This window comes from Falco rusticolus, chromosome 4, assembly GCF_015220075.1.
Source record: "Falco rusticolus isolate bFalRus1 chromosome 4, bFalRus1.pri, whole genome shotgun sequence".
NCBI lineage: Eukaryota > Metazoa > Chordata > Aves > Falconiformes > Falconidae > Falco > Falco rusticolus.
In genome coordinates this window covers 50,969,337-50,984,436 of record NC_051190.1, presented here as the reverse complement: position 1 = coordinate 50,984,436, position 15,100 = coordinate 50,969,337, and the positions used below count along the sequence as shown (strand labels likewise).

At 61.6% G+C, this 15,100-nt stretch overlaps 1 protein-coding gene across 1 annotated transcript in view; it reads right to left on the bottom strand.

The window, feature by feature from the left end:
• The window catches only part of LOC119145917, a 39,200-nt gene that overhangs the window by 5,033 nt on the left and 19,067 nt on the right, over positions 1 to 15,100 (bottom strand). The window contains exons 13-20 of the mRNA XM_037382727.1: positions 14,654 to 14,780; positions 12,771 to 12,884; positions 12,417 to 12,527; positions 9,296 to 10,214; positions 8,684 to 8,807; positions 3,169 to 3,483; positions 1,998 to 2,390; positions 639 to 765 (exon numbers count right to left, since the gene is read on the bottom strand). Of these exons, the coding sequence (XP_037238624.1) occupies positions 639 to 765; positions 1,998 to 2,390; positions 3,169 to 3,483; positions 8,684 to 8,807; positions 9,296 to 10,214; positions 12,417 to 12,527; positions 12,771 to 12,884; positions 14,654 to 14,780 (2,230 nt within the window). The remainder of the gene's footprint in view (positions 1 to 638; positions 766 to 1,997; positions 2,391 to 3,168; positions 3,484 to 8,683; positions 8,808 to 9,295; positions 10,215 to 12,416; positions 12,528 to 12,770; positions 12,885 to 14,653; positions 14,781 to 15,100) is intronic.

Below are 15,100 nucleotides of genomic sequence, written 5' to 3'. Positions count from 1 at the left end.
GGTGGGCAGAAGGGATTCATGGAGGCAGGAGCTGGGTGCCTCACACAGAGGAACTACCTTCTAGAAGAAACCCAAGCTGTGTGTTTTTCTGGCAAGGTTTTAGAACTTCTCAGGCAAATTCCTGGCTCTCCTGAAGCCAAAAGCATTTCACCTCTGGTCCCAGCAGTGCCATTTCTCCTGCAGTTTTGGTATGAAATGCCCCAAAGGCGCACAGCTCGGGTAGCATCAGACAATTTTTCCCTCTTGCAAAAGTTTCCTCTACAAGGGGTGCGTGGGCTGGTACCCGCTGCAGAGCCAGAGGATGAAGGGAAGCCCTCCCAGCAGCCCCGGGGAAGGGGTTGCTTTTCAACCGAGTAACCCTGGCTGGAAGGGGCCCCGGGAGGTCTCCAGCCCACCTGCCTGTGGGCAGCCCCCCTGCAGCCAGGACAGCACCGTGCCCCCAGCTGGGAACGAACCCGGGCATTGACGCAGGCATGCCCCTACCCAGGTGAGCAACAACCTCCTGTGGTTTTAAGTCTCCTTTTAAAATGGGACATTTGGGTCTCAAGGGGATCTCCAAGGAGGAATCAGGAGGTGCCCAAGCCTGCAGGCAGCCAGGAGAGCCTGCCTTCGCCAGGGCGAGGACACCCCGTATTTACCCAGGGAGATCAGTGACTCATAGTTCCCCTTCATCACGTTCTTGTACAGCTCCTTCTGCCACTCCTCCAGCTTCTCCCATTCCTTGTTGTTGAAATAGACGGACACATCGTCAAACGTCACCGGCACCTGCAACCACAAGCAGCACAGGTTCAAGTAGCCACCTCGCTCCCCAGTGCATTATCGCCGGCCAGCGGTGGCGGAAGCTCACTCCCACTTGGACACAGCCAGGCTTCAGCTACTCCGCAGCCATCATCAAGGTGGGTTTTGTATTTAGAACAGCTCCTGGACAGGTATTTCTCCAAGATTAAAGGTCTTGGCCAAATGGCCGGTTCTCAGTGATGAACCCAGACTGTGATTTCCCCAAACGATGCCGATCTCCTCCCCCTGGTCCCTGCACCGGCAGGGATGGCTCTGCAGAGGTGACCGGGCTTGCGCCCGCCTGGAGGGAACATAACGGAGATAAAAATCGGGCGCTAGGGCTGGACCTCATGTCTATTGATGAGCTGACGTAAAACCCCAGATTCAATTACCCCAGAACTCGAGGGAAAACTACCCAGGCCTGAAGGGCTCCCAGTTATCATTAGTTATTGTGTGCAAATCGGCCAGGAGCAGGCTGCCGCTTTCAAGCCTGTTGGCCGAGTAATAATTTTTGAGGATAAATTCAGGATGTGCAAGCTGTGCTGCGTTTGAATGGAGCTCTTCAGAGGGAAATGCAGCACTCAGCTTCTGCTCCCCGACCGCACTAAGGGGGTGTCGGGGTCAGAACCCCCCTTTTCCAGACCCACTCTACTCTCTCCAGTGACGCCCACTTTGCCACATCTCGCACCTGCACTTTCTTTTAGAGAGAGGGTCGTGAAATGCAAGTAGGAACTGAATACTGATGGTGGGCTCCTTCTGAAGCTCAGCCAAGTGCAGGGAGCCCGTCCATCTTCCCTTGAACCCCAGAGGTTCCCCCTCCCTGCAGCAGCAGCCCCCACTGCTCCTTCCCTGGCCCAGCAGACCCCCACCGCAGCACCACGGCGGTAAAAGAAATGATGGTAAAAAGCAGAGCACCACATCCGCAGCGTTTCTCTGGAGCGGCGGTTAAAAAAAAACCAAAAAGGTAAATCTGTCCCGGGGTGCACAGGGGGGTGAAGCAGGACTGAAACCTCCGGCCTGAGGATGGGGGGATGTTCCCCTCGGGTGCCCAGGGGGGACACACCCAGAAGCTGCGAGGGGCAGCGCCTCCAGGTCCCCACGGCAAGCCACTCGCCTGCGCCAGGGCTTCCCACTGCGTCTCCCCCTGTCCTGCCCTCCGTGAGTGCTTTGGGAGTGTTTAGGGTGCAGAGCGGGGCTCCCGCACCCCGGGACACCATTACCTTGGGGACTTCCCCCTTCCTGCCAGGGGGCAGCCGCAGGATCCAGAAGTTCCTGTTCTTGAGGAGGTTCTCCATGTTCTCCAGGCGCCGCTGGAGCAGCCCGTACTCCTGGATGAGGGTGCCCAGTGCCGCGCACTTGCTCTCCAGCTGGTTCCCCAGCTCCACTGCCGTCTTCTCGCAATCGATCAGCTTCTTCTCCGCCATCCCCGTCCGACCTTCCAGGTCCAGCAGGCGGGTGGAGTGGGAGTCCACCTTCCTCTCCACCGCCTGCACAGCCGCCACCACCGTCAAGGACAACTCAGCCGTCTGCGTCTCCCGCTCCGAGGTGCGCTCGGGGCCGGCCAGTGGCCGCAGGGGTGAGGGGCAGCGCGGCGGCAGCACTGGCTCCGGCGCCTGCGGGCACAGGGGTGCGGGGTCACGGCGGGGGGGACACACGGGCACCCCCAAGGCACGGGGACCCCGGCGGGGGGGCGGCCGCTGCAGAGCCCGGCGCTGCCCCGTGTCCCTGCTAAGCCGCTTATGGCAGCCCCGGGTGGGTCCCGCGGGACGGGCGGGGGGGCCCCGACACCGCGGGGCCGGGAGGTGACCCGGGGGGGGGGGACACACACCCGCACACACACAGCGGACAGCCGAGCCCAGTTGCCATGGGCACGGCGAGGGGACACTGTGGGGGGGGAGGCGGCTGGCGGGCGCTGTCAGGGCAAGGGCGCCCCGTCGCCATGGGGACCGGGCGGGGACGTGGAGGTGGGGGGGAGCGGCCTGTCACCGGGGGGCGGCCGGTCTGTCACCGGGGGAGGGGGGGGCGGCCCGCAGGGCTGCGGTTTGAGGGGGGGGCGGCGGGACGGGCAGGCCCGGCCCCCCGACGGCAGCTCGGCTGCCGCCGGCCGCGGAGGCCCTAGCCCGGCCCGGCCCCGGGCGCGCCGCCCCCCCGGGGCTGCCTGCCCCGCCGGCGGCCCTGCCCGTCCCTGCGCGTGCCCCCGGGGGGGCGGCCGCGGCCCCGAGCGCTGACAGCCCCCCGCCGCCCGCCCGCCCCGCCGCCTCCCGCCGCCTCCCGCCGCGGCCCCGACGGCGCGGCCCGCCCCGACGTGCGGCCCAGGGGCGCCGGGCCGGGCCGCGACCCGCGGCGGGCGGGCAGGCGGGAGGGCGGGCGGGGTGCGGTGGGCGCCCTTACCTGAGCGGGAGCCCCCTCGGCCATGGCCCTTTGTTCCCTGCCCGGGGCCCCGGGGGCCGCGGCCGGGAGGATCCAGCGCCCGCTCGCTCCTTCACCTCCGCCCGCCGCCGGGCATCGGGCTGGGCCCGGGGCGGCGCGGCGCGGCGGGGCGGCGGCGGGGCGGGGGCGCGGCGGGGCGGCGCGGCGGGGCGGGGCGGGCGGCCCGGCCCGGCCCGGCCGGGGGAGGCGGGGGAGGCGGGGGGGCGGCGGCGAGAGACCGAGCGCGGCTCCGGGTCCCGGCTCCGCCGCTCCGCGCTGGGCGCTCCGGCCCCGCCGCTGCCCCGCCGAGCCGGCAGGGGGCGGGCGGGCCGCCGCCGCCGCGCGGGGCCGCGCCGGGGGCCGCGCCGGGCGGGGCGGAGCGGGGAGGCCGCCCGCGCTACAGCGCCCCCTGCCGCGCCGACGGCATCACCGCGCCGCCGCCGCCGCGCACCGTCGGGGCCCCCCCGCCGGCACCGCCCGGCACCGCCACCGGCCCCGAGGCGCGGGGGGCGGTGCGGGGGGGGGGCGGGGGGGGCGGGATCGGGCCCGGGGGCGCCCCGCGCGGCGCGGGGCGGCGGGAGGACCGGGGGGGCGGGGGAAGGGATGAGTGGGGGGCGAGGAACTGGGGGGCCTGGAGGGAACTGGGAAGCGGCTGTGGGGAACTGGGCAGGAGCGGTGGGTACTGGGGGGCACTGGGCGGGCGGGGGGGCGGGGGAAGGGTCGAGCGGGGGCTGAAAAACTGGGGAAACTGGGGAGGAACGGGGGGCAGGGGAAGGGTTGAGCGAGGGGTGAGGAACTGGGGGAAGTAGGGAAGGACTGGGGTGACTGGTGGGGCTCAGGGAACTGGTGAGGGACTTGGGGAAACTAGGGGGACGCTAGGCGGAACTAGGGGAGATGGAGGAAGGTTTGAGGGAACTGGAGGAACTGGGAAAGGACTGGGGGCGACTGGGGAGAGACTCAGGGTGACTGGAGAGGGACTGGGGCAACTAGTGGGGCAGAGGAAGGGTTGAGCAGGGGGTGAGCAACTGGGAACTGGGGAGGGGCTTGAGGGGAGACTGGGGGAAACTGGAGGGTCTGGGGGAACCGAGGAAGGACTGGGAGCAACTGGGGGGAGACTGGGGTCAACTAGAGAGGAACTGGGATGACAAGGGGCAACTGAGGAGGTGCTGGGAGGAACTGGGGCAGCCCCAGGGGTAACTGGGGTGACAGGGAGGACTGGAGAGGGGCTGTGGGTGACTGGGGGGAACTGGGAGGGGCTTGAGGCAGCTGGGGAGACACGGGGGGAACTGGAGAGGCTGGGAGACCTGGGGGGGGCCTGGGAGTAACTGGGCGGATTGGGAAGACACTGGAGGGACTGGGGAGGGGCTGCGCATAACAGGGGGCCGTTCCCGGGGTGATTGGGCTGACAGGCGGAGTGGGGGGGGACTGGGGAAGGACTGGGGTGACTGGTGGGGGTGGTGGGGAAACTGGGGAGGGGGTGGGGTGTAGCTGGGAAGGCCCTGAGGGAACTGGGGATGGGGGGTGACTGGGGGTAACGCGGGGCACCGGGGGGTCCCGGGGTCGGCGCTGACTGGGGAGAGTGGGAGAGACTGGAGGGAACTGGTGGGAGGTCGGCGCGGCACGGAGGGGCCAGGGGCGCCGCGGGGAGCGGGGCGAGGCTGGGGGGCACCAGGGGGAGCACCGAGGGGGGCACGGGGGACAGGGCGGAAGGGGGCGGGGGGCGGCCCGCCCCGTCGGGAGCCGCCATGGCCGGGGGCGTGGCGGGGGGCGCCCCCTGGCGGCCCGGTCCGAGCGCGACCCCCGGCACTGCGGCCTCGCGCCCCGCGGGCCCGTGAAATGGCGGCCGGAGGCGGCGGCGCCATGGAAACCGCCCTCCCCGCCCCCCCCGCGGCCGCGCGCTCCCGGGCTGTCGGGGCTCCGCGGCACGGCCTGGCCCTGTCCCCTCCTGTGCTGCCCCATCCCGTCCTGGGCGTCCCTGTCCCCTCCTGCCCTGGCACGTCCCTCCTGGCCCTGCCCCGGCCCCTCCTGTCCTGGCACTGTCACATCCCTCCTGTCCCCTCCTGGTCCATCCTGTCCTGTCTTCTCCTGCCCCTATTCTGACTCATCCCATCCCACCCCAATCCCCATCCCATCCTCATCCCCATCCCACCCCCATCCCGTTCCCATCCCAATCCCATTCCCATTCCATCCCAGTCACCTTCCATCCTGTTGTGCCCTGTCCGGTTTTGTCACATCCCATCCTGTCCCACCTGATCCATCCCTCCACACCGTGTCCCATCCCATCCATCCTGTCCCCATCCCACCATGTCCCCTCTGGCCCCAGCACAGCCGCGTGCCCATGCCCAGCCCACCAGGCCCCGTGTGCAGCAGCAGCCCCCCAGCACGTAGCCGTGCTCCCACTCCTGATCTCGAGGACCCCCAGCATGGGGTGACAATGCGGGGAAGTCGGTGACACCAAACACAGGGATGGGCCGGAAACCCTTTGGTTTGTGGAAGAAGGGAGGGGACAAGGGGGACCAGGATGAGGCAGTGATGCTGGGGGGAGGCGCATGGGTGCCCACCAGTGCCTGCACTGGGGAGGGGGGGGACAGTGCCCACCTCCACCCAGGGGGGCACCAGCACGATGGCAGATGGGGACCCCCGTCCACCCACCCCCCATGCTGTCCCAGGACCACCCTCGGCCAGGAGTGACACCCATCAAAGGGGACACTGGGAGCAGCTCTGGGATTGGGGTCCACTGCCCAGGGCTTGTGTGTCCCAGTGCAACTGGGGAGACTGGGATTGCGGGGCAGTGACTGGGGTGAGCGAGCGCTTGAGCCCAGCTGTGGAGGGACACCCGCTGTGCCCATGGGGACGTGGACATTTACCCCAGGGGTGGGTTCATCATCATCAGCCGCCAGGGGATCAGGACACAGTCAGTGGTGCTGCGGTTGTGCAAGTGCCATGTGCCCGCGACCAGCGCTGCAGGCCACACGTGTACACACGTATATACGCACACAGAATTACATACGTGTGTATTTACGGTATCTCTGCATGCCAGGAGCCGTGCTGCCGCCCTGCACTCCCGCTGGCAGAGCCAGCGCGACGCTGTGTCCCCTGCCTTGAGCCTCCCCCTTCCCTCCTCTTCCTCCCCAGCACCTCCATCCCCACAGCCCCCCAGCATGGGGCAGCCCTATCCCACCTGGTTGCCCCAGAAAACACGGCGCAGGCTTCAGTGCTGATCACTCGCTCTGGCTCCATGGGCACCCTCTGGCCTCACCTTGGTGGCGATGGCGAAGCCAGGGAACCTTTGGGCCGCGAGTGCCACGTCCCTGCGCTGGCTCTGACCCACGGACAGGCCCCACGGGGGCCCTGCCCACCCCCACAACCCATCACAAAGCCACAACAGCTCCGTGGGCCTCTCCACAGCTCTAGGGGGGCTCCAGTGGCTGCCCCCGGGAATACCAGGCTACACCACGGGCAGAGCTGGGAGCGGGGACTGTGCCCCTGCACTGGGCTCAGGGAAGGGCCTGGGAGACGCTGGGCAGGGGGCAAAGCCCCTGGAGGGGCCATGGTCTCCCCCCCCCCCAGCACCTTGTGTGGCCCCAACCAGCAGCTCCTTGCAGCAAAAGGGGAGCGGTAGCCAGGGGGCTGCCCCATCCCTGCTCCAGGATGGGAATGGGGGAATAAACAGGAGCTTCCACCAGCTGTGGCCACCACCGTGCAGAGCCAGTCACTGGGGCGGGGGGAAGGTGGAAGAGGGGACATGGGGACAGCTGAGGTCTGGGAGCAACCCAGGATGCTGGTGGCAGGCCAGCCAGACCCACCGTCTGGGCAGGGGGGCCTGGGGCTATGCTGGTGTCCCCTCCGCAAATACCCCAGGAGAGAGGGGACCCCGCAGCACAAGGAGGGGTGAAGGCAGAAGGGGCGCAGCTCAGCGACGTGCTGCCGGGGAAGAGCAGGACCCTCCCAGGACACTGCAGGGCACCCGCCGCCCCTGCCAGCCCCAGGGCCACGCAGCTCAGCCCCGGCACCGCACCACGTGCCCCAGGACGCACAAGCCCATGGCGCAGCAAGACAAAAGGGCGCAGTGCCCGGCGTGGCCAGCCTGGCAGGAACAGTTTATTGGCAGCCCCGGTACAAACAGCTTGGGTATGTGCGAGCGAGGAAGCAGCGATGCAAAGGCAGCGCGTCTGGCTTGGCGGCCCCGCTGGTGGGCAGCGGGCACGAGTGAGCCAAGGTCCCTCCAGCTGTGCCAGGATGCCACGCGGCACTGCCGGGCCAGGCCTGTCTGGTGAGAGATGAACCCGCAGCGCCAGCAGCCAGAGCCTCAGCAGAGCACGCCGGGGCTCCTCCGGCTGCTGTCAGTGCCGGAGGGCCAGTCCACAACATCCCAGCTCCGAGGCCTGGGGCAGCGCCACAGCCGCACACGCTGGTGCTTCTCCTGGCTCTGCCTCACAGCAGAGCCTGGCTGTGGCCGGCGACTCCTCAGCCATCGCTGCAGCCCTATTTGTGCGTGGCGCAGGCCAGCTCCCGGAGTAGTGACAGTATCCTCACATAAAACCAAAGTCTGCTTCCAGCCATAGCGGCAGGAGAGAAAAAGCTTAAAAACAAGAACCCCGAATGCCAGACGCCGGCCCCAGCAGCCCCAGATCCGCACCGAGCAGGCTTGTTTGCCGGACCTGCCTCCCCAGATGCTCGGCTTGGCTCATGCGGTTCATCAGCTCTGCAAGTTACCTGGAAAAAGCTAATAAATAACAGCCAGGTGCCAGGCAAGGGGGCTCAGGCGTCAGCGCAGGAGAGGGGCAAGCAAGGACGAAACACAGCGGCTGGCGAGGGGAGCGGGGCTGCGATCACTCACCCGACACGGGCTTCAGAATGGAAACACTGTATTGACGGACTTTACAAAAGTTATTACAAAACACGATCACAAACCAGCAGCTGACAATACACTGCGAAAGGGACACCACTTACAGCCACCTCAGGAACAACACCAATTAGCTCCGAGAAGTCAACCAATATTTACACAGACGCTGAAAAACTCCGGTCAGTTATCTCATACATTTAAGTGTTTTAGATCAATTGTGAAATATAGTGCCACAAGCTTCCTTGTAGTATAATAATAATAATAATAATAATAATTAGTAATAATAATAATAATAATATACTACTTCTAGAATAACTAAAACCCAAACAGCTCTTTACAGGGGTTAGGAGAAGTTGCTTTCACTCATCTGACTTACCTGAGTGTGAGACCAAACCCAGTTAAAAAATATAATAAAATCGCCTTCATTGACAGGAGTTTGTGTGACAGACCAGCAGCACTGTTCCCTCGGGCCAGAGGGAAGCTACAGCCTGATTGGTGCCAGTAATATCCTTCAAAAGAACAGAGACGTGTCCTCCCCGGGTGAGGTCCTCGACTGTGCCTCCACACGCTGCCCTTCCCGACTCCTCCTGCTCCAATGTCCTCAGCCCCTTCTCCTGCTCATCCTTTCCTCCTGCATCTACTTTTTCTCACCTTGCTCTTCGCCGCTCTCTCCTCTCTGCTTTTCCGCCTTCGAAAAATCCTGCGTCGTGTCCCTGACCACGTCTCTGCCTTGCCTCTCTTCCCTTCATTCCAGCCTTGGCCTCGTAGCATGGGGCTGCCGTTCGAGGTACGGCAATGCAACGGGAGCAGGCGGCCAGCTGCCTGGGAATGGCACCTTCCTTCCCTCCCTCCCTCCCTCACGCTTCCAGCCTTGCGGTGAAACGAGTGGAAAAAAGAAAGCGAAGCTCGTCACTCTTGAATATGCACAAAGATAGGTGGGGAAACACCTGCTAAATACAGACCCCAGCGAATCGCTCGGGATTATTCTCTACAGGCAAAATCCAAACCTGCGTAGGGGACAATGAGTACAAGGCCTACGCCGCTATGGAAGCCCCACGTCACCCCGCGGGGTTGAAGAGGTGCCTAGGCTGTCCAGTCAGAGTTTTAAGAGGAATTCCTTTGATGCTTCAACAAAGCGGGCTTTGTAGCATGACCACATGGAATAGCTGCGATACAAGTTCACCTCCCATCATGCTGCACGTCCACCTGCTAGACCGCTATCGTAACCGCACGCCCTTCTGACCTGGCCTCCCACCACAGCACTACTGCTTAGTTTCTTTTTTCACGCAGAAATGGCTGGTTTGAGTTGTCGACTCCAGGTTGTGCTGCGTATCCTCCATGGGCCGGGGGTTGCGGGAGTGGATTTTCTGGTGGCAATTCAGAGATTCTTTGTAGCGGAAGTGCTTCCCGCAGACGGGACACTGGTAGGGGGTCTCTCCGGTGTGGACCCGCCAGTGCTTGAGCAGGTGGTCCCGCCGGATGAAGCTCTTCCCGCACTCAGTGCACTGGTACGGCCTCTCCCCAGTGTGGATGCGCTGATGGCGGATGGCTTTGGAGAGGTCTCGGAAGTCCTTCCCACAGTAGGTGCACGTCAACGGCCCGTCACCCTTCCCTGTGTGGAGCTTCTGATGCAAGATAAGGCTCACTTCCAGGCTGAAGCTCTCCTTGCATTGGGAGCAGGTGTACGGTCTCTCCACCATGTTGTTCACCTGGTGCCTGACAAAGCCGTACTTGAACCCAGAGCTCTTCTCCCCATCAGGGCGCTTGGACGGCTTGGAGCGGGAGGGCCCTTGGGCTTTCGTAGTGGCTGTTTTGGATTTCTGCCTGAAGCTTTCTCCATGCTCCAGGGAAGTGCAGGCTTCCTCACTGGCATGCGCTTTCTGATGGGTGGCAAAGAGCTCCTTGTCCAGGAAGCTCTCCCCACACTCACAGCAGATGTACGGCCCCTCTACTGCAGCCATGTCCTCAGGAGCGTCCTTCTTGGCCAAGTCTCTCCCGCGGCGAGCAGAGCGCCTCAGCCCGTTGCCTGTTGTGGCTCTCTGCTGCGGGGTCGATCCACTCCGGCTCTTGCTGCTGGGCTTGAGCTCTTCCTCTGGGCTTGAGAAAACCTCCTCCCACTTCCCTGTCAACGAGCTAGGAAGCTCAAGGCTTTCGGAACCTTCCTCATCACACTGCTGTTCATCTGGCAGGGCAGAGACATTCATGTCATTTCTCTGAGATAAGAACTGCCTCGTCATTCAGAGCGCCATTCCCTTGGGGCAGAGGTGGTCTCTGCTTTGCACACTCGGGACAGTACCTGACACTACGGGGTTGCAACTCCCGTCTGGGAGCTACCTAAGCAGTACGGGAATACAAAGAAGGCCAAAGTATTTTGACTTCAAATCATAAACTGTTTAAGTTGGAAAAAACCTTCAAGATTGTGGAGTACAACTGTTAGCCCAGCACTGCCAAGCCCACCACTAAACCATATCCCTGAGCACCGCATCTACAAGTATTTTAAATCCCTCCAGGGATGGCGACTCCACCACCTCCCTGGGCAGCCTGTTCCAGCACTTGGCAACCCTTGTGGGCAAGAGATTTTTCCCAGCCCCCAATCTAAACCTCCCCTGGTGCAACTTGAGGCTGCTTCCTCTTGTCCTGTCACTTGTTACCTGGGAGAAGAAACCGACCCCTCCCTCGCTCCAACCCCCTTGTCAGGTGGTTGTAGAGACTGAGAAGGTCTCCCCTGAGCCTCCTTTTCTCCAGGCTAAACACCCTCAGCCGCTCCTTGTAAGTTCTCTAGACCCTTCTCCTTGTTCTCTAGATGCTTCCTCAGCCCCCTGCCCAGCTCTGGACACACTCCAGCCCCTCAGGGTCTGGCTGGTGCTGAGGGGCCCAAACTGAGCCCAGCATCCGAGGGGCGCCCCCCCCAGTGCCCAGCGCAGGGGGATGGGCACTGCCCCGGCCCTGCTGGCCACGCCGTGTCTGACACCATCCAGGGCGCTGCTGGCTTCCTTGGCCACACTGCTGGCTCATGTTTAGCCATTGCTGACCAGCCTCCCCAGGCCCTTCCCCAGTGGGCAGCTTTCCAGCCATGCTGCCCCGAGCCTGTAGCGTTGCATGGCGCTGTCATGCCTCAAAAGCCTTGTTGACCCTCAAACATCTGCCATCAGCCCATAGGCCCTGCCTGCCCAGATCCCTCTGTGGAGCCTTCCTACCCTCAAGCAGATCAACACTCCCCCCCAGCTTGGTGTTGTCTGCAAACTTACTGAGGGTGCACTCGATCCCCTCGTCCAGATCACTGATAAAGACTTCCTGGGAAAGCTCACAGTACAATGATGAGACCTCTATATATAGCTAGACAAAGGGAAAAAAGTGGGTTTCTCAGCAGGAGGTGAAGCAGAACAAGTCTTTAAGAACACGTAGTTTAGGATAAAGTTTAAAAAAACTGAAGGAAGGGGAATAAAACCTCTTTTCCCCCTGGCCTTGTACAGTGCCTGGGGCTGAAAGAGCTCCCACAGTATAGACAGTAACCGAGAGCAACCGCCAAGGACCCTGGCAAAGGGAGGATGGAAAGAGCCCAGAGGATCTGGGAATGTGGAAGAGAGGGCTGAAAAACCACAGGTTTCTGCAGAGAATGAGAAGGTAAAGCTCTGCCAAGCATTTGCATGCCCAGAGAAGGCCACTAGGCACTCCCTAGCACAGGCCTCTTCATCTACTTGTCACTCTGCCAGACATCTTAACACACGGCTTGAAAACAGGCCGCTTCGTTTGCATCAGGCTGAAGTTCTGGAAAAGCATCACCCAGGATGGTTGAGTTGCTTCTGAAAACGAGGCTGGGAAGCCTAAAGCACATCCTAGCACGGGTCGCTTCGCAAAGCAGCTCATGTGTCCCCACGCTTCAGAGCGGGGACCTGGAGCAACAGGGCACTGACAAGGACACATCTTTTGTTGCACCACGAGAAGCCTCACATTTGGCTGACAGAGAAAGCTAGGAAAAGCATCACTTTACATACTGGTGGAAGACTTTTAAAAACTTTGTTGCTAATGCCATCAAAGCTTGCCTACACTACGCATGGTCCTGCTCATCTCCACTTCAAGGCTGACCAAACACGCTACCTTGCCAAGTGATGTGACACTGTACAGGTGATCTGCATCCCCTAGCCAGTCCACAGCTGCTTTTACAGCTTGCTGCTTGTGTACCACAGCTGCTTCTGCTCATGCACTATCCATCTGCCTCAGCTGCTGTCCAGCTCCCACGCTGGCCCTCGAGGCAAGCCTGACTGAGACCACTGCGAAGGCAGGATCTCGCCCCGGGCAATCCCCAGCCAGTGCCAGAAGCCCGAGCCCGCCTCTAGTTCCAGCTCTGCGCAACGCTCGGTGAAGCTCTGCACATCTAACTCACATGTACTAGGGACCTCCATGCTTTCCTCTTCTTCAGAGCCCTCGTGGCTTTCAGCCAGAGTCTCTTCATATTTACTCCATGAGTTGTCATCCGGACCAGGAAAGGAAAACTCTGTACACAAGAGAAAGAGTGACAGAAGTTTACACTGAGGGCTCCCAGCTGCTTTACAGGGGATTTCAGGAGAGATGGCCGCATCGGGCAAGAGCCAGCTGGGAAAGCAAAGTCACCCCGGTGCCCAAGGCTGGAGCTGGCAAAACTCCACCACAGAGGCAAGTGGACGAGTGCAGGCAGGTGGTGGCAGCCACATGTCTGCTTTCCACCTCCCCACCGAGTCCCAGGGATGTTATGGCTCACCAGTGCTGGGGTCTGTAGGGGTTTCTCCTCCCTCAGAGTCATCTGGATCCTCCACGTTGGGATCCTCTCCTTGCTCAATCCGTGACAGGAGGTCGGGCTTTGAGATGGCAGCATCTGTACATAAAAAGAAAATCAGAATGTTTCCTTTGCCCTCGCAGGAGAGAGACTCTCAGACCTTCGCCCACCAACCTTCCTTCGCTGCTGGGGATGACGGGTAATGGAAAGAGAGGCTTAAGAAGATGCTCTCACACATCTGCACCGCTCACCTTGTCTGGGCCCTGGGAACATGAGCGGACTGCAGGAGCACACTCTGCTCAGGTGAGGAGCACCTCCCAGCCTGCAGCGTGAGGAGGAGAATAAGAAAATGCATCTGTGCTTACCTCCAGGCTTCCTTTCTTCTCCTCTCTGCTAAGGTCCGCGGATCCATTACAATGGGGACTTCAGCTCAGGAACAGCACCAGAGCTGTCAGCCAGCGGCAGCAGGGGAAGTGCCCTCCCCATGCGGTTCCCTCCAGCCAGGACCGCTTCATCCTACTCGTCCGAGTCACAGGCTGCTCGCGGATTTTGGTGGGGGAAAGGGGACAATCACAATCTCTCCTAGGGTGGAGAGCGGAAAACTTCATTTCCAAACAAGCATGAGTCTCTGGGTGTTAATTTCCACTGCTGCTCTGGTGGATCCATTTGCCTTATGCGAGGGTCAAACTCCTAAGCCTCATTACTCAAAGGAAACTTTCAGACGAAGCACAGATACATTTTTCTAAGCTCCAGGCTCAGATCCACAGATCCCCTTCAGCAGGACTGCTACATTCCTGCACCTCTAGAGCAGGATGCAGGACTGTTTTAAAAAACAGGCCAGTATTTACCCTTCACCTTTTTACCTTGCACACAGGGACCACAGAAGACCTCTGTTCAAAAAAATAAAAGAAGAAACAGAGAGAAAAAAAGGACAAAAAAGCCTGGATTGGCCAGAGTGGGATGGCAGGGTGGCGAGTGAGCCTGCCTGCCAGCGGCCTCAGCACAGGGAGGGGATGTCTGTCTACCAGGGGTTGTGCCTGTGCTCCCACCCACCACACGCGGACGCCCAGCCAAGGCAAAGTGATTTCTCAGAACACACATAGGTGCTTGTGAAGGCACCATGTCCCCCAGAGGGAATCCCCGCAGCTGGGACTGGAAGGGGTGAGCAGAGTGCGTTGGTTTAGCTGTGAACTCGCTGCCCTCAGCTGCTGGAGGGGACAGCAGAAGGCAGAGCTTGCCTTTGCCCCCTGCCTCTCCCCAGCTCTACCCTGGCACTACAGTAGCAGATACCACAACAGCTTGTGCGAGAAGCATTCCCTAAGATGAGGCTGGGGTCAGACAGAGCACCAAGGCTGGCAGCTGACAAACCTCGCTCTCCTCCCTTACGAAAGGCTCTGCAGCTGAAGGACCGATCACCCACAGAAAGGGCTGGAAGGAACCTCAGAGGCAGGGCACCCCTCTGCTGCCCTATGTGGCCAGCAGGCTGATGCACCCAGCGCAGTGGATCTGTGGACCTTTGCGTGACAAAGAAACTTCCCTCTTCCTCACCTCTACTTGGCTTGAGGGTCCTCTGGCTTCCCCTCCTCCTCACAACCCAGGTGCTTGCTTGGCTGCTACCAGCCACAGAGACCGTCAGGGAAACACGGTCACTGCGGTGAGGCTCATGACCTCCATCCACCGCTAAACTGAACCGGTGAGGGCTGAAGGAACTGCCAGGGCTGCTGGTGATGGCCAGCATAACACGTTCCTGGCCCAGCACACCATTCATCCTCCCCGACCTTGCCAGGCACAGCTGTGCTTCCATCCACCAGGCCCCAGGAAAACCTGGTGCATCAGGAGGCTCAGGACAAACCCCAGCCCGTCTTTACCCATCGAGATGACGGCGTCGTAGTTGCCTTTCATGATATGCCTGTAAAGCTCCTTCTGCCACTCGTTCAAGCTCTTCCACTCCTCCTCAGAGAAGTTAAACGAAGCATCGTTGAATGCCACAGGGACCTGCAATTAAAAGCATCATACGCTCAGACGTTTTGCCTCCTGTCACAGAAAGCACCAGGGATGTTTTCTCATTCAAACTCCTCAAGCACTGGGCAGGACAGTCCCAGGTAGCAACGCCCGCTCATTCCACATACCTCGTTTGGCCCCTGGGCCTGGCTTCACCCCTGTGTGCAAAGAACATGATGGGGTTTTCCCTCATCACTTGCCTGCCCCTCGCCCTCTGCTCAGACTCCTCATGCTGCAGGTGACGCCCTGTGCACAACACAGACTCTTTTCCCCACTTCATTTTTGACATGGTTCTGCCACCAAGTGCCTCCAAA